The 27976-nt window shown below is 46.8% G+C and overlaps 2 protein-coding genes across 2 annotated transcripts; one reads left to right on the top strand and one right to left on the bottom strand.

Annotated features, from left to right (window-relative positions):
• Positions 1-58: 58 nt before the first annotated feature.
• LOC117236377 (TOX high mobility group box family member 3-like) lies at positions 59-22585 on the bottom strand. Its single transcript, XM_033499269.1, has 11 exons — positions 21310-22585; positions 21139-21236; positions 6078-6167; positions 4385-4567; positions 4147-4265; positions 3643-3976; positions 3434-3546; positions 3038-3173; positions 2497-2880; positions 2291-2380; positions 59-1978 (listed from the first exon to the last, which is right to left on the bottom strand). The coding sequence occupies exons 1-11, from the start codon at positions 21350-21352 to the stop codon at positions 1610-1612; spliced, it is 1959 nt and encodes a 652-aa protein (XP_033355160.1). The 5' UTR covers positions 21353-22585; the 3' UTR covers positions 59-1609.
• Positions 16446-27969, top strand: LOC117236385. Its single transcript, XM_033499285.1, has 3 exons — positions 16446-16639; positions 27426-27596; positions 27721-27969. The coding sequence occupies exons 1-3, from the start codon at positions 16614-16616 to the stop codon at positions 27965-27967; spliced, it is 444 nt and encodes a 147-aa protein (XP_033355176.1). The 5' UTR covers positions 16446-16613; the 3' UTR covers positions 27968-27969.
• The last annotated feature ends 7 nt before the right edge of the window (positions 27970-27976 follow it).

The following is a 27976-nucleotide window of genomic DNA, read 5'->3' as shown; positions in this document are numbered from 1 at the left end:
ATGTTTACATCGTAGCGACTTATAAATCTACGGAATATTATTCTTTTTTTTTTTTTTGTTGTTGTATGTACAAGGATACTGTTACAAAGAAAAAAAATTGTTTAAAAACTTATCAATGCCACGCGTTTACATGCGCGTGCGTGTATGGGCACGTGAGTACTATCTGTCACGGAAAAGCTACATGATCTTTCGTAATATAAACATATTAACTTGCTAATTCCCCACTTCTTTCTGGAGTCGGAAATCGTGCAGATCGCCGTCGAGAACAGATACAAAGATTTGAAAGGGTATACACACACGAGTACTTTCCCACAAATCCAACGAAAGAAAAAAATCGGCTCTTTTAGGTTAGGTCCCGTTAGGTTACCTTTATTTTCCAACCGTAATTAAGTTACTCTTTGTTCGGCGATCGTGAACGGCTAAAGACTCGCGTCAGTACAAACTATCGTGTTTCGAAATAAATAACGTCGACTCGTTTGCTTCGATCGTACCCACAAATTCGAACGTACAACAGTTGAGAACGTAATACCAATATCGATATCGATTCAACGAAACGAAACGATACGCAACGAACGCGAGCAGAAACGAACAAAACAATCGAATCGGTTGTTCACGTCGAACGATCACGTCTTCCCTAGCATCTGCACGAATCTTCTCCGCGACTTTTTCTTTCTTTGTAAAATTATACAAAAATAAGTTGCGTCACTCGTTCTTGATGGCTACCAACCGCCAGTCCTTTCTCGCTCTTCTTCTATTCTTCGCCGTGTCTTCCTTTTCGCGCTCATCATTCACGTTCTCACATCGATTATTAATTATAAACGAGTTGTATTAATTATAAACCACAGTTCGATCAGCAGGCAAATACTTGCTTCTCGTTTCTACCACGTTTCGACACGGCGTGGCGCACCTATGCGAATTCAGTATGGAATAGACGTATCCTAACGTTTGCGAATATACTTCTACGAAATTACTGTTATCTATCGTTAAACGGTCCCTAACTAGACGTTCAAGGAATGCAACTTGGTTTACGGTCGCGCGCGATTCATCGTTACTTTTCGTTTTCGATAGTGTGTATGCGGCACGTGAACGTTTCGCGCGATCGGTAAACGCGCAATAACGAGATCGATTCCCTCGAACTGCAACCCGATGATCTTGTCGGTTGCTATACTTTGGCGATACTAATACTCTTTCGCGATTACGCAGCTACGTTGCTCGTCCTCGCGTGAAAAACGTAGTCAGTGGAAAAGTGAAACGGCAATATATATATCCACGTTGACGGGCATCGTGCTGCGACGCACGCAGTCTTTCAAACGAAACTTAGAGATCTGTGTAGCGATTCGCTTAGCGCGGTCTTTATCCTCCGGTCGTTCGTCTTTTGATTTAACGCGAAACCTTGTGTATGTATGTGCGTGCGCGCACGTATGTGTATATGTATGTATGTATGTATGTGTGCGTGCGTGTGTGACTATCTGTACGATGGCATATGTACAAAAGATATCGAATCGGATCACGCTTTGAACATCAGGTATATTCGTGTTCCGCGACTACAACAAACGGTAGGAAACATTTTAAACGATCGCTGCGTTTCACCCAGCTCGGCCCGTCGTCCTTATTTTACGGTCGAGAAGTTCTGTTGTGGATTTTGGTTCGATGATACCCACGTGGTGAACACGTCTCTGCAATGGCTGACCACGCATTCGTTGCTGCAATACTCGTCCTCCCATTCGCTGTTTGCTACGGCGGGATTCGGGCATCCGTGACGTATACAAGCGTTCGACGTCGGTCTTTGAACAGCCATGTTCGCAGCCTGAGTTACAGAGTTCACTGCCGACGGTGAACTCGACAAAGAATCGCTCTTCGTTGGGTTCGAATGTATCATTTGCTGCTGCTGCTGCTGTTGCTGTTGCGACGGTTGCTGCTGTTGCTGATGATGTTGCTGCGATTGTTGCGGTACTTGCTGCACTTGCTGTTGCGGCATCTGCGAAAACGTACGTATTCTACTGTTCAATTTGCCTCGTGGTAACATACTCGTACTCGCTGCTGCCTGGCGCTGTCGCTGACAACTGACAGCATCGCGGTATGAAATATCGTTGCTGTTTTCTTTGCGCTTGTCGCGGCTTTTTACGCGTTAAGCACATTCGAACGGAAATGAATTAAAAGTGGCAAAAAGGATGAATACGATGAAAGCGTGGGAGGACGAATCGAGACAGAAATATAAACGGAGAAGAAAATGATCGTCGAGGAGAAAAGAGATGCGAAAAAAAGAAAATGAATTCACATGGCTGCTGACCTGCATGTACTGTTGCTGCATATGCTGCTGCTGTTGCGATGGTTGTTGTTGCGAAATATGGGTTGGAGCCATCGATGTAGTCATCATAGTCTGAAAGAAAAGTATACAAAGAACAGAATGGTAGCCAAGTTTTAAGACTAGAAGACTAAGAGTTTAAGACTAAGAAAATAGAAAGAGGTGACAAACGGACGAAGAAAGACGATTACCTGTTGCGTTTGTTGCTGCTGCGAGTTTCCTGGCATGGTTAAATGGTGGGGAGATTTTTTTATTTGCATTTGTTGCGCGGGTTGCTGATGATGTTGAAGCTGTTGATGCGGATGAGGATGCGGATGTTGTTGCTGAGGCGAAGAAGGTTGAGGCTGCGGACTATACACCTGATACGAGACGTTTCCCGGTGTTCCGTTCCCGGCGTAACTACCATACGCCGTATATTGAACTTGTTGCTGTTGCGGCGATGGCTGTTGTTGCGGTTGCTGTTGCGGATGCTGTTGTTCGTTTTCGGCCGCACCCTTGCTAACCAGAGACGCTCTGTACGCCGCGAGTGCCTGCAGATATTCCTTTTTCGCTGCTTCAGTCTTCTTCTTGTAAACCTACATAAATATAAATTTCTTTGTACACAACGGTCGAGATGAAACCGAAATTTCTATAACGTAGTCCACGCTCGCTTTTCTCAAATGAATTTCACGAGAACGAGGAACGAAGCAGCAGAAAGAAGAAGGAAGAAAATTGTGTTTCGCGAGTACTCACGTTCTTATGCTCGGTCTCCAACGCATCCCACATCGAAGCGACGATCTTGGAAACTTCGCCGAAGCTCGCATTTGGATTTTGTCCTTTTATCGCAGCTTGGGTATCTCTGAAGAACAGGGCGTACGCCGAGACGGGCCTGTAAAATAGATAGCACGTGTCTAATACGACGATGGCAGGAGAGCGCACAAATTTTTGACGAAGAGCGATCTAATCGATCTTTCGAACGTTCTTTATCGCGGTGTTTCTCGTTTTCCGAAACTAGATTCGATTCGATCTGGCTACTTTCCGGATCTATTATAGCGCACGCGCGCTACTACGCCAAAGAGCTCGGCGAAAAAGAAAGAAAGGAAGAAAGAAAGAAAGAAAGAAAGAAAGAAAAGTAAAAAGAATGCTCACTTTTGCGGTTCGTTGGGATCTCTTTTCTTCTTCTTTTTCTGCGATTTTGGTTTCCTTTGATTTTTTGCTGCAACGTCGGTCGGTTCCGGTGAGGGTCGTTTAATGCCGGTAATCTGGACAAACGACCGCGAATCGTGCCACATTCGTTCGTTGTTTATACATGATCGGTCAGATTCGAGATGCGTGCCAATCGATCGACTAAAACTCACCATTCCGGAATGAGGTGTACTGTCGTCGCTATCTTCGCTAGTCGTAGTATTGTTGTTTGCTTCGGGGATCGTGCTTGATTGTATCGCGGATGGACTACCACCCGTTGGACTCCTATATTGTATTTGTTGTTGCAACTGCTGTTGTTGCTGCTGCTGCTGTTGTTGTTGCTGCTGCTGCTGCTGTTGAGTATGCATGTATTGCATATGTTGTTGCATCTGTGCCTGTTGCTGTTGCTGTTGCTGCTGTTGAAGCAACATTATTTGCTGATTTCCATGCTGTTGCCGCGGAGAATTCATGCTCGCATACGAACCCTGCGAGTTACTATACGTCGAGCTACCAGAAAACATCGAAGAAAAAGATGTTTGTAGATGATAGTTAACGAGGATCGTTTCTTGCGGATTCGAGAATGGAATTGGCGATCGCGCGCCGATTCTGCTTCAGTGGCAAGGTTATCTCATCCGTTATCTAAATCGCACGCGGATCCGATTACGACTCCGACTCACCTAACGTTCATCGACTGCTGCATCGAGTGGTCCTGCTGTAGATAAAGAGATTGTTGATATCCACCCGGATCGAGATTCAACCCATCCGCAGACTGTTGCACGTTGCCGGTTTGCATCATCTGCGAAAGCCATTCGAACGGTGCTGATCATTCGAACGAATCCGTAAAAGTGGAAGGCTCGCGTACTATACACATGTCATCCCCTGCGAAACTTTTGTCTCGTCTTGGATGAAATTTACCTGCGTTTGGTAACCGTGCATCGGATCGTGCTGAGATTGAGCCTGAGGCTGCTGCTGCTGCGACTGGTGTTGCTGCTGTTGCTGCGGCTGCTGCTGCTGTTGATGTTGATGCTGCTGATGCGAGTGCGAATGGATAGCCGGGATGTCGAAATCTTCATCACCGAAACTGGGAGTGTGAAACGTCTACGAAGGAGAACAACAAACTGGACATTTTAATCGGTGATTCGAGGAGTACGATCGCCGATTCGGAACGTAGGACATCGCGCGTCCGCATGGCTGTTGCTTCTGTTTAATCGGGCTTCCGCATAGTCTGTTCGATCAACGTAATACCCACGGCAGAGAGGCTTATAGAAGAGAGAGATTGAGAGAGAGAGAGGGAGAGAGAGAGCATCGTCGTCGTATCGTTTGAAATCCTTTCAGCGATTTATTAGCGTTTCGGAGCGGGGAACGGAGGAAAATACATTTGCCGTGTAGAGCGCGTCGGGACACGGGGAATAAAAGTTTTTAAATTGGATTTAATAGCATCAGGAATTTTCCTTTGAAGGAACGTACTTGCCTATTGATCGAGTACACCTCTGCCTCTCTTCCCTCGCCGTGCCCATCGCGAGCGTTACCCCTTACCTCGCGATGTTTCTCTTACTCTATCGTTTCGCTCTCGCCTCTCTCTTCTCTCCCCTGTCCCTTTTCACCGCGCTTCGCCCCGTAACGTCCCGACGCCGCCCGTGTGTACGCGTACCCGTACCCGTACCCGTACCCGTCCTATTTCAACTACTCCTACACCTTCTACTTCTACTCCTACTCCCGCGCACCACCACCTCCTCCTCCTCCTCCGCTTCCACGGCCTCCTCCTTCTCATCCTCCTCCCTTTCCATCTCCGAATCGACTACGCGCGTCTATCCATCTTCTTCCTCCACCGCGCACCGGTTCCAAACTTTTCTTTCTCTCTACACCCCTCCTCCTCCTCCTCCTCCTCCTCTTCCTCTATCTCTCCTCTCCTCTATTCTCCTCCCGCCCTATACCCTTCCCACCCGTTCGACACTCCTGCCCCCGTACCCTACCCAGTAACCGTGCCCGTACCCATGCCTGTTCCCGTTCCCATTCCCAACCCCGTCGCCGCTGCCGCCACCGCCGCCGCCACCGCCAGCTTCGCGTCCTCTGCCTATCCGGCCTAACCAAGATAGTCGTCCCATCTTTCCTACCCCCTTGGACCGCGCTCCTATTCTCATTCGCTCCCTTCGTTCCCCATGTATGTATATACGAAGACGGCTGGTGCCTGTGGCCCGTGGCCCATGGTCCGCGGCCCGCGGTCGCAACCCGCGCCCTCCACTCCCACGCGTCTCCGCCCCCACCCGTTTGCACCTGCACTGGGTGCACCCATACCCTCAACCGTCCAGCACGTAACCACGGCCAGATATTCGAACAGGGTACGAGAGTCTTCTTCCCGACAGTCGAATTTCGTTGCCCAATTTCCAACGGCTTATTAATCCCAACAACTTTCGCGGTTAAAATATCGAACGAACGCTCTTCTCGTCGAGGGGTTCTCGCAACTTTCCGTCTCTCTCCACGGTTCAGTTTCGCTCCGCTCCACCACAGGCACCGTGACTGCCTACTTTATCAAAGCGGAGAAGAAGCGCGTCCAATCCCGCCATAAATACAACGCCATAGAATCGAGGCGGAATATTATCGAACTTACTTGATCAGCCATGGCGTAGGTATTGTGATGGTACGACGTCGAGTGATGATGCTGCGGAACGTTCAACGAAAAATCCAGAGTCTCGTTTCTCTGAAACAGACGAAATATTTGTATCGATTTGCGTGCACCAACGTCGAATTCGTTCGTCGAGTCGTTTAAGAAAGTTTTCCGTTCGGCCGATAACGTTTCTTACGACTTATCTCTTACGTTACTATTTCTCACGCTCGTAACCATATTAACGCGATCGGTAGAGGCCGCCATTCTATTTCTACGATCAATCCGCGAGGAGATTCTCGCGAAATATCCGCAATTTGTCAACCCCGTCTCGGTATCCTTTCCGCGACGGGACACGCGCGTCCTTCCTTCCTTCCTTCCTCCCTTCTATCGGTCAATGGCCTCGACAAGCGTAGCTTCGTCGATTCCATTCGTTCGATGTTTCGCACCACGAGTAAAAGCACACGAAATCTTCGTGCTTCCGCGTTCCCAACGGTCGCTTCCACTCGTCTCCAATTCGCTGAATTACACGCGACGGAAACGTTACGTCCCATCAAATCGTAAACATCGAGCGAATTGATTTTTACGCTGCACGGGAATTTTTTCTACGGCTGTGAATACGTGTTCGAACGGACCGACGTTCCGACCAACTCTCTGTGCCCAAGCGATCAAATGTCTACCTATACAGATTTTTACGACCGCATACAACGAAGCCTCGAGGCGTTTCGTTCGTTCGAATAGGCATCCGCTATAAACATGACCCAACCAAGTTTTAGGACCCAAAGTCAAAGTCCTATCGGTGAAACGTCCGACGTAACGCTACGATTCTTCCGCCCCTGCTTACACTCGTCATTGTCATCGTCACCATCGTCTCCTCCACCTGCTCGCTCTTAGGGGACAGCGTTATTCGCGTTTCTACACGGTCATCGACCCGTGCATCTATTTCGACTTTACTCTGTCCGAAATCTCTTTTCCTTCGCCACGCTCTATTATCGATTTAACTTTTCCTACTTTTCTTTCTTTTCCTTTACATCTTCCCTTGCTTACGTTTTTTAAACGATTCGACAAAATGTTAAACGATCCTTCCCTATTCTTCGTTCTTTACACCATCTTTCCTCGCCATCTGGAAGACGACTTTCGATTCTTACGGCCTATGTTCTCGTGGGAGGGTCGTGCCACGATTTTCGTTCGAACGAGTCGACCAGATGGCATCGTAACGCGTTTTATATCCCAAAGAAGAAACGAAACTCGATCGTAACTCGATTTAATATCGTGACCAAAATTCCAGACTAGACTCTACACGAAATCGGCAACTGGGGCCGGTAAACGAACATTTGAAACAGAGAGGACCGCACCGATCGAGGAAAGACGTTGTTTCTGTATCGATTCGATCCAACGACGATTATCGAAACGAACGAGTGACACCTACTGAAATTATAATATCGTTCGACGGTCGATAACGTTAATGAAGGAGGTAGACAGCAAGCAGTGGCAATGAAAGACAGCCGATGGTAGAAAGAGAAAGAAGAAGGTAAGGTGCACGATACGTTACTTTTTCCAGTAGAAGTAACAGCAGGCAGGCAGACAGGCAGGCAAGCAGGCAAGCAAGAAAGCAAGAAAGCGAGCAGGTAGGTAGGTAGGTAGGTAGGTAGGTAGGTAGGTAGGTAGGTACAGAGGTAGGTAGGTAGGTAGGTAGGTAGGTAGATAGGTAGGTAGGTAGGTAGGTAGGTAGGTAGGTAGGTAGGTAGGTAGATAGGTAGGTAGGTAGATAGGTAGATAGGTAGGTAGGTAGGTAGGTAGGTAGGTTGGTTGGTTGGTTGCTTGGTTGGTTGGTTTATTGGTAGGTAGATAGATAGGAAGACAGTAACGTAAGAGACACGAACAAGAAAGTTAGATCGGGCCGAAATGAAAACGCCCTCGCGAATCCGTCGATTTCGACAAACGATATTAGTCCGATTAACGACTCTCGTTGGTTTCCTTGTTTCGTTCGTTATTTTATCGTTAGGGAAAAAAATCAAACGACGTATCGAATTTTCGATTCTTTCTGCCTGGAGTAATATTTCGATTTTCCACCTGATCGAATTCGAAAGCTGTTTTTGCAAGTAACAACGCGGAGAATAGCTAAAACCTGGAGAAGAAAAAGGAGGCGAGGATGGGAATGGGGAGAGGGAGGGGAGTTATCTAAAGTAAGAAAACGGAAGAGCAAAGCGAAAGCAAGAGATCCAATAGACGTACGTACACGAACGAGTCTCTTACTCGGCGTATATAACCGATGTTAAACCTGTTCCCCGTTCCAATCCCCTCCCCCCACTCCCGCCATTTGCCCTCCTCATACTCAACATTACTACCATTTGTAATCCGTACCTCCTCGTTTCTTCTAATTTCTCCTGAATAACGTCGTTAAACATCCCCACTCCCCTCCTTCAACAAACCGAAGAAAATAGTACATTTTCGTATGGCCATAAATTATTTTGGTTATATTTGAATCTCTCTGGCCTAGAATAGATACAGCGAAACGCAAACGAACGTTAATTATAATCTTATTACTGTTGAAAATAGAATTTCACCGGTAAACGAATGGCTATAACGCGCGAAGCGTGCTTTCTCGTTGTTGAATCGGACGACTGTTGAATAACTTGAAAATCCCACGATCGGTGTTAATTCTCTGAATATTAGAATCGGCGTCGTTCATAAAGTTGAATCATCGCCCGACAGATGGCGTTCCGAGTTTACCTCGAGCATAGTACGTATTTCGAAAGCAAATACGATCGTTTCCAAAAATAACAAATCTTAGCTTGACGATGTACAAATTTGATTCCAATCCCACGGTTCGACGACGAAACCCAAGAATTTTCGTACGCGAGAAAGGTAACATACCGGTTACCAATATTGAGATCGATGACTTACCGATGAGACGGACCGACTCGTCGTCGGGACGAGATCCAGGTTATCGTATGCACGTGCAACGTGCAGAGCGTGCCACCGCCGGTTAACCACGTTAATGTTATCACGATGAATTCTTCTCTTTTAAAACACAGCCCCTTTTCTGTAAGAGTGACTTCGCTCGGAAGTGAGAAAGATTTGTTTAAAAAAAAAAAAAAAGGAAAAAGCGCGACCAAAACGAAAAGATAGAAACGAGACGATTTAATTCGACGATTCTTCGTCACACAACCGTTTCGATGCACACGTCGACACTTGACAAGCAACACGTTCTCACATCACCACGCGTGTTCTCTGTTACGTTGCATTGATATAGAAAAACATGTACACGATGACTTTACCGAAACATAACACGTAACCAAAATACAGATCGCTGCGCAACATACACAAAATATTCGACTCGTGGCGTAACTAGTGACAGCGTGGCAAAACGACGCGCGCTCCTCGCGGCGGCCGGCGCGGGAATGATTGAAGGGAGGTTCATTTTGTGGCACGCTTCGATAGTGGGGATATATCTTTCGACAAGGGAGCAGACTCGCGCGCCCCCTGCTTGTATATTGCTAAAGGATACAATGCAACGGCACGACACGACACGACACGACACGACACGAGACGATACGACGTCACACGATACACGACCACCCAATTGCGAACATTTTCAGAAGACGAATAACGATGATTCAACGTACGAGAAAATCGTTAAACGGTATAAACGAAGATTTTCATAAATGTACCCAACGACGATGCGAATCTCAAAGAAGCAATTTGTTCGCCCTTTCCTAGATGCCTATTTTTCGATCCCGTTCGTCGATCTTCTCTAACTCTTAACACGCGTTCTATTCGTTGCACACTTTTTATACGTTTCGGGACGTTTTAATAATTATAAATGAACGTGTTCTCGGAGCGTCGCGTGAGATACAACGCATCGTACGATAATCGTATATGTACCGGGATGCGATTCGACTCGATTGGATCAACAATGACGATGAACAAGGAGGCCCTTCTTCTCCAATGAAAACGAATCGTTTGACATTCTGTGATCGAAATATATGTACTTATATATATATATATATATATATATATATATTCGGACGGTTTAAATCACGCGCTTAACCAGATTTCTAAACGGTTACTAGTTAAACATCTTTCTCCTGTTGTGTTTCTAACGCGATGTAGGATTTTATTTCAGAATCACGTTGAATCACGCGACGAATAACATTCGTGGTTTGTGGCCCAGTTAACAAGCTGTGATCGCTACACCGTGGAAGAAAGGGGTCGTCGGTTCGAAATATGGAGAGGGGCCAGCAGAAGGTGGGAGTGGGGTTTCTGTCGAACGGAGGGAGCGGAGGGAAATGGTGTGCAGGATTGAAAGAGGCCGGTGGCGCAACGAATAGAGAAAAGAGGACTCGCGACGTATGACGCGCACGCGGTCAAACGATGACGAAAGGAACCGTGCGCGTGCGGCAGGAGCATCAATGTTTCCCTTCTTTTCTTCCAACCAAACGATCAAAGGAATCGTACAGTAACTTTACTTACTCTGTATTCCCAAATATTCTCGAAATGATATATCCTCGATTTTCTATTTCTCTCGCTAAAAAATTCTGTCCAACAGCGAAAAGCAAGCAGCGGTATCGAGATTGATCAACGTCACGTTCGGTTTCGATCTAATCCTGTCCCGGTTCGAGAATAGAAAACCGCAGAACGAACACCAGCTGCTAAAAGCTACTCTTCCGCGATTCGATACAACTGATTACAACGTAATTAAGAAGCAACTAAGAGCAAGTAGAATCGGTATTGGACGACGTAACAGCGTGACGGCTTAAACGCGCGTTAAACACGCGTTATCTACCGATACTCGGTTACTCGAATATTCCAAGAAAGTAGGACACGACTGTGTGTGATGGCAACCAAGTGTGCCGCGTGGCCCGAGGAAACAGGGGTTACGTCGGAGTTTATAAAGAGTCATTACATTCCCGTGAAAGGTAGCTTTAATTTCAGTGGCATTCCAATCGCATTAACGTATATACCCGCGTATTTGTATTCGTTCGCGAGAAGCGACAATCTACTCGAAACATTTACTCGAACGAGGTTTGTTACGGGTTCGAAACACGGCCGTGACAACTACGATTTTAACGGCAAATTCCTCGCGATCGATCTTGTAGTCTTAGTCGTCAAAACTAATCGCCCATGTTACTCGATGTTGCTTACACAGCAAACTGTGTGAATCTTCGTTATACCCGCGTAATCAACGGTATAGGAACCAAAAAAGAAAAGAAAGTGAAAAGCAAAAATGGAAGGGAGGGGGGGAGAGGAGAACGCTGTTAAAGCGTCAGTTTTTAATTTTCGTCGAAAGAAGGAAAATCTGGAGGCAGCCGACTAAAAGAGTTTTACGAAGAAACCGCACGCTCCGTCGCCGGCAGCCGAATCGATATTCTCTCGCGGGACGGTCTACCGCCGCTGCGCCGCGCCGCGCCATTTCGTTCCAAAAAAACGAGACAGCGTGCTGCCGTTGTCGGAAATCGTTGTTTCCAATGTCGATCACATCGAACAGCGTAATCAAGTACGAAAATCAACTGCCAGACGTTATTAAGTATCTACGATGCTCTCGCTGCTTCGGAGATTCATTAAACATGTTCTTCAACATCTTGGACAAATGTTGATTTTACAAATTCCTTTGAGCGAACGTTTGCACAGCTGATAATCGCCCCAGGCTTATCGCGCTGTGTGGTGATTTTCTCTTTTCGTCGTTCAACGTGTTTCTCTTCTTTTTTTACCATATGTTTGCACTTTCCCGTTTCCCTACTCGTTCCTCGCGCCGCTCGGTACTCCGTTGCCCCGTGCCCCGTGCCCCGTATCCCGCGTCCCGTGCCCCGTTCCTCGTGCTCCTTGCTCTACACCCTGTCTCGCGCACCACGTACCCCTGTGTCCCGGCCCCCCCCCCCCGCTTCGAGAAGTACCACCTCCAACCCTTTTAGTTCCACCACAACGCGTCGAGGTGAATCGCGCAACTCGCAACTCGCAACTCGCAAATGCGTTTCATCTTTGTCCCGTGTATACGTCGATTCGTATTATCGTCGACGGTCTCTTAAACCGGTTTTACTTATTACGCGAGCGTCCGCTTATCTCGCGTAGATCTCTTATTACCAGTCACGGTAAGCGAACGTTTCTCTGTTCCCGCGATCTGTTTCTCCGGAGTTCCTACCTTCTAATTCTTTTTTCTCTCTTTTTTTCTCTTTCTCCTTTCGAGGTGCTCGACTGTTCTCCGTTTGAATACTCCACGCGGAAATAGAACGGATTCAATGGACAAATTTTATTCGAAGGAAAATTCGAAGGGGACGACACCTGAGGAGAAGAAGCAACGACGGCGAGGGCGCAGGAAAAGACAAGCGAGGGAAATGCGGGACGAAAAACGGGTAAAGGGAGAAGAAAGAAAGAGAGAAGCGTGCGAAAGAAGAAACGAATAATGGCGAGGGAAGAGGAGATCGTGCACCATAACCACGTGACCTTTTGACCGCAGGAAATTCTTCGGATAAACGGGCTTTTCACTGTACACAGCCAAGAAGGGAGCAACAAGTGTGAATCTTGTCTACCCTGTGGATCGGACGGTTCTTAGCTTTTCTCTCTGCTTTTCTACATCTTTCTCTCCTCTTTCTCCTTTTTCTCCTCCCCCTTCTACTTATCTATCTACATCCCCTCCACCATTATGCGCGCGCACACTCTTAACGATGCACACGTTGTGACTTTGATGACCTATTCTTCGGTCCGAATCGCAACGGATCGAGCGCCAATCGGGTACAAAATTTTCATGTCCCGACGATCTTTCGCGTCCCGTTTTCGATCGGAAGAGACGAAAAGCGTTAAACGCGCAAAGTCGAACGAAACGTGTAACGAGATTAGTTTCGACGCTGTCGGCAGCCGTATAGAAAATTTGTGCCACAGATTCGAAAATCGCGATTTGAAAAGCCCGATTCGTACCACGTAAGAAGCACGCAAGACGCGTAGAGCCCCGAACGTCGTCAGTACAAACACGATACGATACTCTGAAATGCTTATTCACCGCTACGGAATGAATAATGGATTGCTAGCAAAATACATCGAGACATAAATATTGTATCTGGAGCGCTATATATTACCTGTATCGAATACATTATCTAGATCGTTCTCCGTTCTCTGTTCTGCTAGTTCCTATCTGATCGAGATCGTTGCCATGGGAATGCGTATTGGCGACTCGATCCGATCGTTTCGTATCGCGTCGGACTGTTCCAGTCTCTTCCAACTAGACACTGGTACTTTCTGATTTTTCGAAACGAGCGGTTCTTTCGCGTTTCAAAACATCGCTACTACCAACGGGCCACCCAGTCACGATAGTCACGACGACTCATCGTAACGTGTTCGAAAGCTCGAACGCTTGTCTTTTTCGAGTGGCTATTGTCCGTTCGATCGTCTGTATGTCGCGTCATCGTCGCGTCATCGTCGCTACTTCCACTGGCGTCCAGCGATCTCGCTTCGATCTCTTACGAACGTAAATAAAATTCTTTTTCGATTGTGCTCGATCGGCGAAAGATAAAGTACGATGGAGCGGGCAGAAATGGGGACGAGAGAAAGAGAGAGAGAGAGAGAGAGAGAGGGAGAGACTAAAAGCCTAGCCAAGATTCGGGCTGCGCGCGCGCGAGTAAACGTAATCATTTGCAATCCCGCGTAGAACCGCTTTGAAACTCTACGAAGGAATTTATTAAAGTTTGACTAAGTCGCTTTACAAAGTTTCATCGGTGCACCGAGGCACCGAAGAGTACCAAGAGGTGTACCGGCGGCGGTGTGAGAGCGGGGATTGCGAGGTGCTCGGCGAGGAGATCGGGTACCGCGCGGCAGCCGAGGGGCCAGCCACGACAAGGAAACGGAGGGGAATCCTCTCGAAGAAGCGGGACGAATTGCCGAAAGAGACGAAGGCGAAGGTTCGAGGCAGGAGAACTGGCCGGTCACAAAACTACCATCAATAAATAAATACTGCTTTCATGTCATAATAAATAAAAAAATAATCAGAAAAATAAAAAATGAAGTAAATGCACAATTTCTCTGAAGTAAATGTAAAATATATAACAAAATAAAATAGTAAAATAAATGAAATAAAGTAAATAAATATAAATGAAAGTAAATGCTGTCTGCACCAACTCTTTAAAATAAGTAAATCGTAGTAAGTAATAAAATGGTAAAATGTCGTCACAACAATAGTAAAACTCAACAAAAGAAATAAAAGCATCACCAATGCTCGTCGAAAAGAAATCTCTCAAGAAAATGTAGGAGGTGGAGGTGGAGAAGGTGGAGGAGGCAGGCAGCAGCGAACGCAAAACGACGATGGGATGTGAACGAGGTGAAGCGGCAGAGGGATGAGAGGAATGGTGGAACGAACAGACGGAGGACGAGGGAGGCGATGGGTGGTCGTCTTAGGCGGGGACGGAGGGGAAATACAGGAGGGGGTAAAGTTACTTTCCTGGAGAAATAAAAGTTAATGGAGTTCCCTACCCCCCTCGTCCCACTACCTCCACCGACTTTTTCTTCTTTTCCATCTCCTTGCCGGCGTACAACTTTCACGAAAGTTATTATATCTTAATTTACTATTGAACATTATCTGAAATTTCTCCAACGTTTCCGTTTTAATGCGCTGGAGAATACGAACGAAGAATATGCGCGTAGCATAGTCCGACCATACCAGAGACGAAATAACGTCGATACACCTTTCATCGCTAACAAAAGGAAACGAAACGAAAAATAGGGAAGATAGCGTGAGGAAGAACGTGCCTCGTTCGTACGTTTCGCCGTGGTTATGACTACGCGAGATAATACGTGCTCTTTTCTCCCGATGATCGGTAACTCGCGCGTTTCATAATTCTCGTGGAAAGAGATACATACTTTGCGAAACGTCGACTATCAACACTTTACCGAGTCTTTACATTCCTGACGTTTGCTTTGCTTCTATGCGATGTAACTTTGACCGTTATGCAAACATTATATCCTCGTTTATCGGATATTCGTTTGGCGATGTAGTCCTGGTGTCAACGACCTTGTATGTACAATCACTACCAACGTATTCTCGACTCTCGATGTCTTGTCCACGATGGAAACGAACGAATTGACTTATTTTACCAAGCTTCACCGGGACAGCCTGCTTTCTGCTATACCTAACGTTAACTCCCCCCTTAGCTCTTTCCCTCCTTCTCTCTTTCTCCGGTGCTCGCTCTTTTTTTTTCTCTCTTCCATTCCCGTTCCCATTCTTGTTCCTATTCCCCATTCCTATTTCCGTTCTCTTCCCTTCCTTTCCCAGCATTTCGTCTTCCAGGCCACCCCTCCCCCCGCTTTGATTTACGACCATAAGTTGTAATATTTGCGCCACTATTGTATGGTAATACGCACAGCAAAAAATATGTTAATGGTTGCCATAAAGAAGATATACAGCACGTACATATACATATGTATCCCATTTCGCGGCATGTACTCGCTGTACATATAGAAACTCCACTCTCGACATCCCATCTCTTTCATTTTCCTCCAAATGGTATCCTCCGCTTTCTTCTCTTTCTTTTATCGTATCTTTCTCTCTTTGTTTAACCTCCTCCCCTCCGTTTCTATACTTTCTTTACTTTTCCCTTTCTTACCTTTCCTGTTTTCAAACGGTATTTCGAACGGTATCGCTTTCGTCGATTTAACTAACGAAAGTACGAGCGTACGAAGATGGCTAAAATACAGTGCTATATTTCTTCTTGCTTTTAAATCGTTCGTTGGTCGATGCGTAGTTACGACCGGTGATATAGCCCAACGGTAACGATAAAACGATGTCGATATCGAACTAAAATAATCGACGGCGTTTATTTTTCGAACATCGGATGAAACTTTCTCGAATATCATAGTACGTAAAATATATGTGAATATATCGTACGTAGATCGTGTTTTTCCGCTACGTAGACGTAAACTAGCACTGCTTTGTTCTTGCATCATCGATCGAGCAATATCGAACGATCGATTGAAATTTATCGATCGGTATTCGGACGCTGAGATCGTGTCGTTTCGCCTTCGTAATCCCTTTTTCGCTACCACGGCTGCTGTTGCTGCTGCTTCTACCGCTGCTGCCACTGCTGCTGCGCTTCTCTCTTCCATAACTCGAACAATTCCAATAGTCGTTAATCTGTCGGAAACTTTCGGAAAACTTGCCGTTATTGCAGGTACAGAGGCGAGCAGTCCATGCAAGTAGGATAAGCGGAGAAGCGCAAGGAGAAGGAGAATGGTAGAGAGGAATTGGGGTAAGATGAGATGAGATGAGATGAGATGAGACGAGATGGGATGAGATGAGACCAGATAAGATAAAACGAGATGAGAGGAGACGAGATGGGACGAGACGAGACGAGACGAGACGAAATGAGATGAGATGAGATGAGATGGGAAGAGAGAGAGAGAGAAAGAGAGAGAAGATAAAAGAGAGTAGAGAAAAGGAGAAAGATGGTCGAGTAGGCGAAGAAGAAGCCTATTTGATGGGAGGTGGAAGGGTTCGGAGAAAGGAGTTCGCAGGGCAGATTCCACGCAGAGATGCGACTCTAGAAGAGTCGAGGGAGAATGGGGATGGGAACCGGTGTGCCGAGGTAAGTTAAATAAACTTGTTTAGTTTCGCGGAAACTTCTGCCTGGCCATTGTATTCGACTGCCTCGCTGCCGAGTTTGCTCTGAAACTTTCGAATACGAACGAACTCGGTTCTCCGTTACGCTTTATTCGCTTGCTTTACCAACTTGCTACCTACCGTTAGTTACTTCTCTCTCCCTTTCTTTCTTTCTTTCTTTCTTTCTTTCTTTCTTTCCTTCCTTCCTTCTTTCTTTCCTTCTTTCTTTTCTTCTCTTCCCCTTCTTTTCAAGATCCCAATGCTTTCTATAGGCATAGGCCGTATAAGCGTACCTCGTTGCTCTATTTTTTCGTCATCGCCGTCTCGGCGCTGCGACGCGACCGCGGCGCGCTGTCTCGATATCCCATCACTGCGAACGTTGCCCCCGTAACGTCTTCGCCTTGACCGTTCTTTGTTCTTCGCGTCGCCGCGTTTACGAAAAACAGACGGAAAGATTTCTCTCTGTCGTTCGCCGTTTCGTCCAGAGATTAGGCAGAAAAGGGAATCCGATCGGAAACAAAATCGGGCAAAGTGCCCCGTCGCTAGTGTGGCAGCAGACCGAATGGCTTATTGATTTAACGAGAGAGAGAAAGAGGCGAAAGAGAAACAGGAGGAAAGCAAGCACGGGGAAGAACGGGGGAGGCACAGGGGAGCACGGGGAAACACGGCTCGAGGTGGCTGGGGGGTCGCGAGCGGCAGCCTGGGGGAGGTTTGTGGGTGGCTAGGCTGAGACTAGGGAGAGGGTACGGGTACAGGAGATGGGTAACGCGGAATAGGCTAGGCGAAGGTGGGGAAGAGGAAGGCTCGCGGGTTCGCTGGCTCGCGAGCTCGGCAACGGAGAAAAGAGTAGGGTGAAGCGCAGGGTGAACCAGGGTGAATCAAGGTAAGGTAGGGTAAGATAGGGTCGGGGGCCGAAGAATAAGGGATACGGTTGCCAGTGTGCGGTGATGAAAAGGGCAGAAGGAAAGACCAGAACGAAGCAACGGTATAGAGACGATGGTTGGAAGCGAAACCGAAATCGTCGAGAAACAATCCGGGACTGGATAAAAAGCTAATAACTTGTTTTACCTTCCCTATCCGATGCTCTTTCAAATATTTTCTCACCTAGGTATCATCCGTATCATCCGTATCGCTTCCGACACGTGTACCGACTTGCGCGTACGTAAATGCACCAGCCGCGTATAATACGTACAGCGATAATACATATCCGATCTGTGATTTTCAACTTGTTTGCCTTTTCGCGATAAACTCTTATATGTCGGAGATGGAAGGACAGCGGGATTTCCCGTCCGGAATGTTGGGAAGAACCCCAATACCCTAGCCCAGACTTTTACTATAGCTGCACTTAAGTAATAAAAATAAGGAATAGTTCTAATGTTCCGATCTGACTTTGTGACGATGGGTTCGGGCTCGAAGTGACATAGCGGGTCACTAGACGTAGCCACGATCACGGGAGGGACGTGTACCTGACAGAGGTATGAAATGATTATATGGCTCTCCTTAAAAACATAGATTGATCCGAGAAGTGGGGACAGGAGTATATAAGGGCAGTTTCTTTTGGATGAAGAGAGTTAGTTTGTTAGTTAGTCGTTGGACGAATTACTGATCGAGTTATCGAGAAGTTGCCCGAATCGAGTAGTACGTTGATACTTGTCCTCCCGTGGACCTTGGATTCGTTATCGAACCTGAATTCGTTGTCACCATCATCTCGACCATCCTATTGCCATTACTCGTAGCCTCTTGTAGTGTCCACGTTCGTACTGATAAATATTAGCTACATTGGCGACGGTAAAGTAAGTAAAGGTTCATCGAACGCCCCAAAATAACAACCTGACTCCGACATATAGATACAACGTGCTCGTACAATAGCGAGTCACCGGTTCCACTTTGTTCGAATACGTAGAATTCGTTGTGTTTGCAATTCCCAAATCTCGTTCGATTGTCCTTCTTATTTTATCCACGACGTTTCCTCTTTTCTCTCTCCTTTTCATACCTTCGATATCACGATCTTCGTCTCCCTTTCAGTTTTTCGTAACTATAGTTTGGCTATTTTTCTTGTTAAATCGGAGAATTGGCTGCACAGAGCCTCGCTGGAATATCGTAATAGCAACCGTTTCGTTGAACGACGTTCGAGTAGTATCGAGGTGGCCGAATGGTCATTGGCCGATCAACAAGTGGCTCATGATTTTGTCAGTGGCTCTGCAAGCGACTAACCCCGCTGGCCGGCCTGTTGTCCGACCGTCCGGCTGGCCGACTGTCTGCGTCCGGTTACCCGATGCGGTCTACCGCTAAAACACTCGTGGCATTCTCCGACCCATCTAACTCGTCATCCATTATACTCCTTCGAACCCATGCTGTTTCGGGAAACCTTGATCGGTCGATGTAATACCAAAATATCTGCCCAATCCAATCCAATCCAATCAAATTTTCCTCCTTTCGTCGTATGTTCGACGAGTATGTATGGCTTCCGATCGGAAGCTTACGCTCATCCGCGATCAGTTTGCCTCTAGACAACGGCCGATCAACAACGGAAAACAACGGAACTTTCTAACGAGTATACGAAGCGTTTCGTACAATTTCTCGGTTTCCATAATCGTTTGCGATGTTGTTGCCGTCGTCGTTACCGTTGCGAATATCGAGGTATCGATGCTTATCGGTCGCGTCTGTTTTGCAAAGCATCGTGTGCGACACACTTTCTCTATGAAACAACTTGTCTACGAGCGAAAGAGAAAGCAAGTTTACCAGTAGCGGTCACTTTTCTACCACGCTTAATTCCTCGGTTCGGCTACGAAATTAGCTTGTACGGTCGTTGTAACCGTACTCAAATCGTTTTGAACATTTCGTACGAATGGTTGGAAATAAGCGAGAGACAAGTATACGGGCAAAGGACGAGCGCACGCGTGTGTGTGTGTGTGTGTCTGTGCGTGCATGCATGCGTGCCTTTGGAACGAGCAAGATAGAAGCCTGCCGGAAGAGACAAAGGATAGAGATCGCGAAGAAATCGAAGGATAGAAGACGAGGCAAATGTATTTTATTTTCATCGAGCGGCAGTAACAGCAGCAAACTCTTAATCAAACGAGTCGCGATAAGTAAATTCGATTACCGACGTTCGTTAGAACGAATTTACTTTGCGCGCTCGCGATCAGCAGGATTTCAATTTTTGCTTCAACGCGATAGGTATATGTAAATGTGGTAGAAATGCAGCACCTAGCCTGTACGTTTGCTTCGAGAGTACACAGACCTACACCCTTTTTTTATGCTGTTCCAATCTACGTTTATTCATTCTTTTATGGATACCAGCTCCCTCGTAGTGTAGGTTCGCCTTTCATTTTGTTTCAACCACGAGCAGGACCAAATGAAAAGCTGAAACGGTCAAAGAAGGTATACCATCCGATGCAGAAATAAAGGTAGCGGCAACGCGATGTAGCAAGATCTATGCCGTTATACGATCCGGTGTCGAGGCATTTTTCACTCTTTATCCTGGAAACGAGGAAAACGGAAAGAAAACACGATCCAGAAATCGGAAGAAGATGTCGAAAAAAAGACGGTAAACGACTACAACCGGAAAATGGAGTTGAGAAAGCAATTGGAGATAAACGTGTAAATTGGCCACGGTGACGGGAAAGAAAGGGATGCTTGAGCCTTCGACCGTGTCAACTCTTCGCGTATAAGACGTTCAGCTCGAGGAGGTATTGTTTCGTCGTATTAAGAAGACATCGTTTCGTCGACCTCAACTTCTTCTTTCGTTCGTTTCATTGTTATAGTTTCAAACGCTAACAAATCGCGATAAATATTTGCGGACGCGAAAGTCAAATGAACAAAGAAACGAGTGAGCAACGAAAAACGAAAAATGAAGGGAACGAAAGAATATCAAACGGTTATGAACTCTTTTGTGTAGACAAAATAGAATGATATTCTGTGAGAATGACGGGAGAGAAGAAACGGGACAGGACGGGACGGGACGGGACGGAACGGAACGGGACGGGACAGGACAGGACGGGACGGGACGGGACGGGACGGGACGGGACGGGACGGGACAGGACAAGACAGGACGGGACGAGACGAGACGACACGAGACGAGACGAGACGACACGAGACGAGACGAGACGAGACGAGACGAGACGAGACGGGACGGGACGGGACGGGACGGGACCGGACGGGACCGGACGGGACCGGACGAGATGAGACGAAACGAGATGAGACGAGACGAAACGAGATGAGACGAGACGAGACGAGACGAAACGGGACGATGCGAAACGAGACGGGACGAAACGGAACGGAACGGAACGGAACGAGACGAGACGAGACGAGACGAGACGGGATAAAACAAAATACACGATACGCTAAACGTCATATAAGTATCTACATACGTACATCGTACGATATACGAGAAAATACGTATGATTTGCAACATATATATTTTCATTCTATGATATAAGATATAAAACATGGTAGAAATATCTCGATGAGAAAAAGAATACTGACCTTGTAAGAAAACTGGTCGAACATTCTGCAGACATCGACATCGTTGCCAAGTATCGTGTAACCGGCATCCATGCTGTCCCGACGTTTCTTCTCGCTGCCTGGAACGAGGCTTCTGTAAGTGAAAATCGTTCGTCGAACAATACGGAAAGAAATTTCGCGGTGTGCCAGTACCAAACAGACTGATCGCGATTGCACCGACTATGCCGTCGCTCATCGTCCCGCGGCTTTTGCCGTGGTCGTCACCTTCCTGTCCGCCACCCTCTTCACCCGCTTCTCCGTCGCTCTTTCGTTATTTTCGTTTCTTGTTTTTCGTTCGCGTAACTGCCGCAACCTGCGTTAACCGACGACATACGAATCTTCGTGTTTCTTAATATCGTTCGAACGAAGGAGCGAGGCGCGAATCGTACCTCTTACGGGATCACTGATCGCGAGCCGAATCGATTCGATCGATCGATTAATCACGCGGTCGTGCGTGGCTGCGTGTACGCGTGTGCGCGTATGCGCGTGATGCCACTTCGATCGTAAGTTAGTCGAAAAACGAAGGATCGGCTTTCAACGATATTTCTTGCGTGTACACATCTTCCACGAATATCCCGACGAGAAAACGGAACTGCACCTTTTCAGACACCGCGATTTTCCATTTGGGAAACATTCGTTCGAGATCGGTCGCTCGATTCTTTGACTGGGTCGATTAAATCGCGAAAGAGCATAACGCTCTCTAATCCAACTAAACCCTCTCTCTTCGCTGTTCTAACTTGAATCGAATACGCTTTATCGTTGGCATGACCGTGCAACGATTATTCAAAGATGCTTCGAAAAATCGATTTCTTTTCAGTTTCTCGATGATCGACCTCGCCACTGTATCGTTCTCTTCCTCTCCTCTCGTTTATCTCGTACTTTTCTTCCCTCTTCCTTCTCGTATCGTCTCTAGTCCCGTTCTAGGTTCTCGAGTCTAGCGTCTGTTTTCCACGAACCTTCTGTACGTCGCATTCGATACGTCGACCATGCGACACACGCAACAAATACGTTTAACGTCTCGACGTTCAACTTGCGAAATCGATCAACTTCGAATCCTACGTACTTTGCGATACTTTGTTACTTTCGCGTTTACGTCACCATTTACGTCGTCTGTTCCTTCGGTTAGTCTGTCGATTAACGAGATATCTCACGGAAATCGAGATCGTAAGCGCCGGAATACCGGCTCGCCACTGCCGGCTGTAAAGCCGGAGCACGTGGATGAACCGCGTTTACCGTTTACGTTGCTCCGTTTTCGAATCTATTTCCTTTTAACCATCTAACACCAACCGCGACCACCGACTGCGCACCGGTACTGACAACGGCAACAGCAACGTCGACGCTGAGAGCGAAAGCAACGAGAACGGCCGTGATGTTGGCGGTGGTGGTGGTGGTGATGGTGGTGCCACTGCCGCCGCCACCGCCGCTATCGCCGCCGCCGTCGTACCCGCTGCAACCACCACCACCACCGTCGCCGCCGCCAATGTTCAAAATACTGTCAGTGGTGGTGGATGTAATACCATCGAGGTAGGGGGTGGAGATATAACAGTAGTGGAGGTAACGATGACATTGGTAGTGGTAATAGTTGAATTCTCTCTTTCTCTCTCTCTCTCTCTTTCTCTCTCTCTTTATTAACCTTTTCTCGTTCTCTTGTTTGACTATATACCTATTTACTTATTTGCCAAAACGTTTCATAGGTACTGCGCGGATAATAATACGAATTATTAAAGAAAAAAAAAAAAAAGAAAGCATATTGCTTTTCAGCTAACATTTTTTCGCAGAACGTAGATTCTGTATGCGATTGCTGCACGTCTTAAAAATGGTTCTCTGGTGGATGTTATCTCACGTAGGTCGTTCGATTACCAGATAAAACGTAGATTAAAATTTCAAACTCAGCTTTTTTTTCCCTCTGGATCCAGCATCCTATTATCGGAAGTTTTACGAACTTGATTAGTAACGACCGAAGGGAATCGGTGGCAAACAAAGAGGCAATTACGACGACGGAAAACATGGTGCTCGATTATCGATACGCGATAATTAACATCGTCGTAAATTTTGCGGAAAAATCGGTCAGGGTCGAGAACTAGAAATTACGGGTTCGACACGAACGGTCACGTGGATCGCACGTGGGTTTCATTCATGAAAGTCGCCCGTAGGTCTCGGAGGTGGCGTCAGCTGTGGTAACGGTAGTGGTAAGTAGCGGTCGGTGGTGGTAGGTAGTGGAGGAAAGTAGTGGTAGGTAATGGTAAGCAGTGGCAGATAGTGGTAGTGATTTCGGAATGGTGATGACCGAGTTGGTACATGCTATATAGTTTGTAGTAGTAACACCGGTATCGGTGCGAATCTAACCATCTCCATGATTCTCCCACCGTAGCCTGGATCAAATGGATGTTGTTACGCGTCCGTAAAAAAGGGCTGTTTCAACAGGGAGGAAACCTGGCAAATCTCTCGAAATTTTTCGTTCAACGTTAGGGACGTTGATCTACAAATCGGTCGATTTGCTTTATTATCGTCAAACTTCCTACTTACAACGACAAAACGATCGATCGTTGAAATCCGGTTTTCGTCTTTTCTTTCGTCGGCCTTTTTATTCATTTTTTTTCTTTGCGTCTTTCTCGAGTCTTTGAGTCTTAAAACGCGCTCAACTTCTCCTTTCCCGGAGTAATACTTACATACGTAGCGTCGTATACGTTCGCGTGTCGGCTATCACGCTCCGATTACCATCCTTATCTATAGTTCTCGAGCTGTGATGTTATTCAAGCAACGAGCTTGACATCGTGCCACGAATACTCTATAATCGAAACGACTCTCAGGGTTGCGCTCCATTCATATCCTCTCGTTTCCTTCGTTTCATCCAACCTTTTCTATCGACCCTCAGGCAATTTCCCTTTTATTCTATTCGCAACGTGTATTCGTTTCTAAGCAATTTGCTGGTACAAAAAGGATCGCACAATGAAAACCGAAATATATCTGGATTGTTAGAGACAAGGTAGACGAGACGCAAGAACGTTCGATTCGCGAGGTCAATTTACACGGAACGGGGTACGGGCTACATCTTTCCTCGCTAAGATGCAACTTTCATCCTAGGCCGTTCCGCTTCGGCCTACCACCCATTCGTTCGTTGCTACATACATACTTGCTCCTCTCATTTTCTTCAAAAGCGATTTGTTTTAGATTCCCTACTCCAGTGCCTACGGCACCGCGTCCCTCCCGAATCCCCCGCCCCCGCCCCCCGTCTACACCCCTGCCGCTCCTCTATTTTCCTTTCCTCCGGATGAGTCCAGATATAGATGCGCATGCCGCGCGACGCGTATACTTTTCTGTATGTCCGCCGAAGCATCGTACATACGTTTAGATTTCCGAGTCTCGTCGAGCGCGCGCATATCCCACGGGAATCAATATCCGCGTGTTTCTCCGCTTCCTCTCCCTTCTTTCCCTTCTTCTACGTTCTCATACTCGTCCTCCTCGTGCCTCTTGCCTCTTGCCTCGCGCATCGCACCTCGCGACTCGCGCCTCCGCGCTCCGCTACTCGACAACTTATCAACTCGCTCGCTCGCTACCCTCTTTCCCTCCAACTTACTCCCTTCTCCACGCTTCTCACCCATCCTTTCATCCCTGACTCTCTCTCTCTCTCTCTTTCTCTCTCTCTCTCTGTCTTTCAGTCTCTTTCTCTCTTTCCACCACCCTCCCCCTCCCCCCGCTCCGCCGACCCGCCCATGCTTTACCGGCTGGTTCCTTTTTCTTCTCCTTCGGCCGCACCTCCTTCGATACTGCATCGCGCTGCTGTTCGCCATCCGTCTCTGATAAACGTGATTTAAAGAAAAGAGTGGCGAGTATACGACCATCCAACTCCCTCCTCCTGTAGATCAGTCTTCGTTTGTCGTACTTGGTATTCCACGCTGCGTACCTCTGTCCCTCGAACCCAGACCTACCTTCTATCGTGTCCACCTTCCGTGTCTTTCCTCTTTCAGTCGCTCGCATCCCTTCCTTGTTCCTAACGTATATTCTCCGTCCACTCGCGATACTCGGGTCCACAGCCCTCGGTCTTCGTCACTCTGACCGACTGCCGCCCCCGTCTCACCTTTCCCTCCATTCCACTCCAGCGTCATTTCTGACAGCTATTTTTCTCACTTAAGTCGACACGCATCTGCGAAACAGTCGATTTTGATGCAAAGGTGTAACGCAATGCACGTTCTATGTGTATTACGTTTAATCGTAAACGTAATACGTTCATCGACGAAGACTATGATAGTCGTTGGCTCGATTTCGCGCTCTGTTCGAACAACGAAATTAGAAAACGATAATATAAGCAAGAACGCGTTCTTTCGCCGATGCCCAAAAGAATTTTCGATGCAACGATTAGGACTATACGATAACGAGGAAAAGGAAAAGCGAGGTATTCGTGACGAGGTATTCGATGTTTTTACCTATGTATAGGTAAAAGTCACGATGAGAATGATGGACAAATTCCGTTAACGTCAAACAGCGTGCAGACGACAAAGCTTGTTGACTGTGTGCACGATCTGTCTATCTAATAGCCAGGATAACGATCAAGGTAACGTGACATTAAGAGGCTACGAAAGAAAATCAAACCTCTCGATAGATAACGAATACGAGAAAGTAACGTTGTCGATGAAATCTCGAAGGCGAAAAAGCTCGCAGAGGATCCTTAGCTTTTATGTGATAACTTTCCGTTTTTCAAAACTCGATCGATATATCAAGTTTCTACGCCATACATCATCCACTTTTTACTCTTCCCTATTTAAACGTATGTACCTTTAACGTCAAACTCACGCGCATCTAATAAGGTGATTAAGCTGGAAAAAAGTAACGGCTCTTCGAGAAAGTGAAATATTTCCAAAAATTCCTACAGATTAACCGGTCTATCAACCAGCTAATTAATTCCGATCGAAATTGCATTCGAAAGCGAGATATTTAATAGGATAATAGAGAAGAATAATACACGCGATTCGAGGCGCGGAAATCGAAATTCCGGCCTTATCGGAACAAGGAATTTTTCGGAAAGTAACACGCGAACAAGAGCCCAGACGCGTTCCCGTTTTGATTGCGCGATCGAGCAAACTGGTACGTACTATACGCTCGTCGCGACGCAACACGCTGACGCGCTTCATCGAAGCGTTCGCTGAAACGAACTGTACGGTTAAATCGAGCGTCGTCTAATCTCGTAAAAGAAATTTTGCATCGTTACCGTGCAGCATCGACGCTCTACAAAGCTTTTTTTCGGTCGAGTGATCTGCCGCAAAAACATTAGCGCGGTTAACGCAGCGACATCGCGATCCAGTTGCTGTCCCCTCCCCCTATTTCACCCACGCCACGAGCATTTAAAAATCTGTCGTTGGACTGGTCGTATTGAAAAACAGAAAGAGAGCTGGCAATTAAGAAGCCGCGTATATACGTAGCCACTTTTTGTTTTACAGTTTTTGAAATTCCCATGACCCCTTTTAGAATACGATTCGATTGTAACCTGTCTTTCGTGCGCCGTAGAAAACGATCGTTCGCGAAATCGTCTTGGCAACTCGTTATCGAAGTTTCCATGGCTGAATCGCGATTGCTTCCCAAAGAACGTTTACTTCTAATCGTAAAGATGAAGGGACAAGATTTTCAAACGTTTGTCCGAAAGAAAAGTAGCGGACGGGGAATCAAAGGAGGAAGGAAATGAAAGAAAATCGAAAAATGTTTATACGCAGGATCGAGGGCCGGTTGAAAAGCGAACGAACGAACGAATAAAGGAGCGAGGAGGAGAGGAGAGGAGAGGGCACGTAAAAAAGGATGTTGAAAGGAGGAGAAGAGAGGTGCCGCGTGAACGAGAAAAGAAAAAAAAAGAAAAGGACGAACCGGCTCTGCTCGCCAGCTGACGGTCTCGTGCCGCAACCCAAAACTCTTTTCGAAGATTCGGTTGCCGGTATTTGTATATCACGTATGGTACCCGCGCAACTTGGCTGCTTTTGCGCTACCTGCCGTTGCTGACCCTCGCGACTCTGGCTACTCGATCTTTATCGATTCCACTCGATCGATTTTGCTACGCAACCTTTCGACCGTACACGCTTCCACGCGAAATAATCAGTCGATCGATCTTTGACCGTACCTAAAAGCCACAGAGACAATAGTATTGTTCGTATGATAGAAGAAATTGCCGCGGACGAGAACGATGTCGTTCGCATTCGTTGTTCCTCCTCTTGCGCAATTCTCTTCGTCCGCTCGCTCGTCTTCGTCGCATTCCCGTTGGTATTGATCCGTTGAGTTTTCGAAAGTAAAATAGGTTATGCCGTGAATCGCACGGAACTACAACTCCGGACAGCAACGAACGAGACGAAGCGGTGGTATGGAACAGAAACGATGAGAACAGAAACGATGAGAAACGAAACGAAAAGAGCGACGAACGAGCTGGATCCACGGATGAATACAAATACGTCGCTTAAACTGTTACTACCTACTTACCTACCTATCTATCTACTTACTACTTATCTATTATTTATCATATCTATCTATCCATCTATCTATCTATCTATCTATCTATCTATCTATCTATCTATGGTATCTATCTAGGTGTGGATACCGCCTATACCAATGTGCAAGTTTACACGAAGAAGAAACCGTGGTTACACTAAGGGGGCCGAGGAGAACGGGTGGGGACCAACTGGCGAAGCCAAAGGAAGAGACGGGGAGTTTGCAAAGTTTCGAGATTCAAGAGCGCTGCTCTCAATACGACAAGTTTGTGCAAACAAGAACTTACTTCGAAGGATGGATAATGTCGCAGATAAATCAACGAAATTTAATAAATCGACGTCTCTAAGAGTTTCGT

Source organism: Bombus vosnesenskii, unplaced genomic scaffold, assembly GCF_011952255.1.
Source record: "Bombus vosnesenskii isolate JDL3184/JDL3185 unplaced genomic scaffold, Bvos_JDL3184-5_v1.1 scf7180000013348, whole genome shotgun sequence".
NCBI classification, from domain to species: domain Eukaryota; kingdom Metazoa; phylum Arthropoda; class Insecta; order Hymenoptera; family Apidae; genus Bombus; species Bombus vosnesenskii.
This window is presented reverse-complemented; position numbering and strand designations above follow the sequence as displayed.

What these genes read in the sequence shown, in the direction of transcription:
- LOC117236377 (XM_033499269.1), bottom strand. Translation starts at nt 21,352, where the DNA reads ATGAGCGACGGCATAGTCGGTGCAATCGCGATCAGTCTGTTTG. An exon ending in CCTACGCCATGGCTGATCAA is followed by an intron (nt 4,568 to 6,077) that starts GTAAGTTCGATA and finishes TCTCCTTCGTAG; the next exon opens with ACGTTTCACACTCCCAGTTT. An exon ending in TGCACGGTTACCAAACGCAG is followed by an intron (nt 4,266 to 4,384) that starts GTAAATTTCATC and finishes TGGCTTTCGCAG; the next exon opens with ATGATGCAAACCGGCAACGT.
- LOC117236385 (XM_033499285.1), top strand. Translation starts at nt 16,614, where the DNA reads ATGGGGATGGGAACCGGTGTGCCGAG. An exon ending in ATGGGAACCGGTGTGCCGAG is followed by an intron (nt 16,640 to 27,425) that starts GTAAGTTAAATA and finishes AGTTTTCGAAAG; the next exon opens with TAAAATAGGTTATGCCGTGA. An exon ending in ACAAATACGTCGCTTAAACT is followed by an intron (nt 27,597 to 27,720) that starts GTTACTACCTAC and finishes GTATCTATCTAG; the next exon opens with GTGTGGATACCGCCTATACC.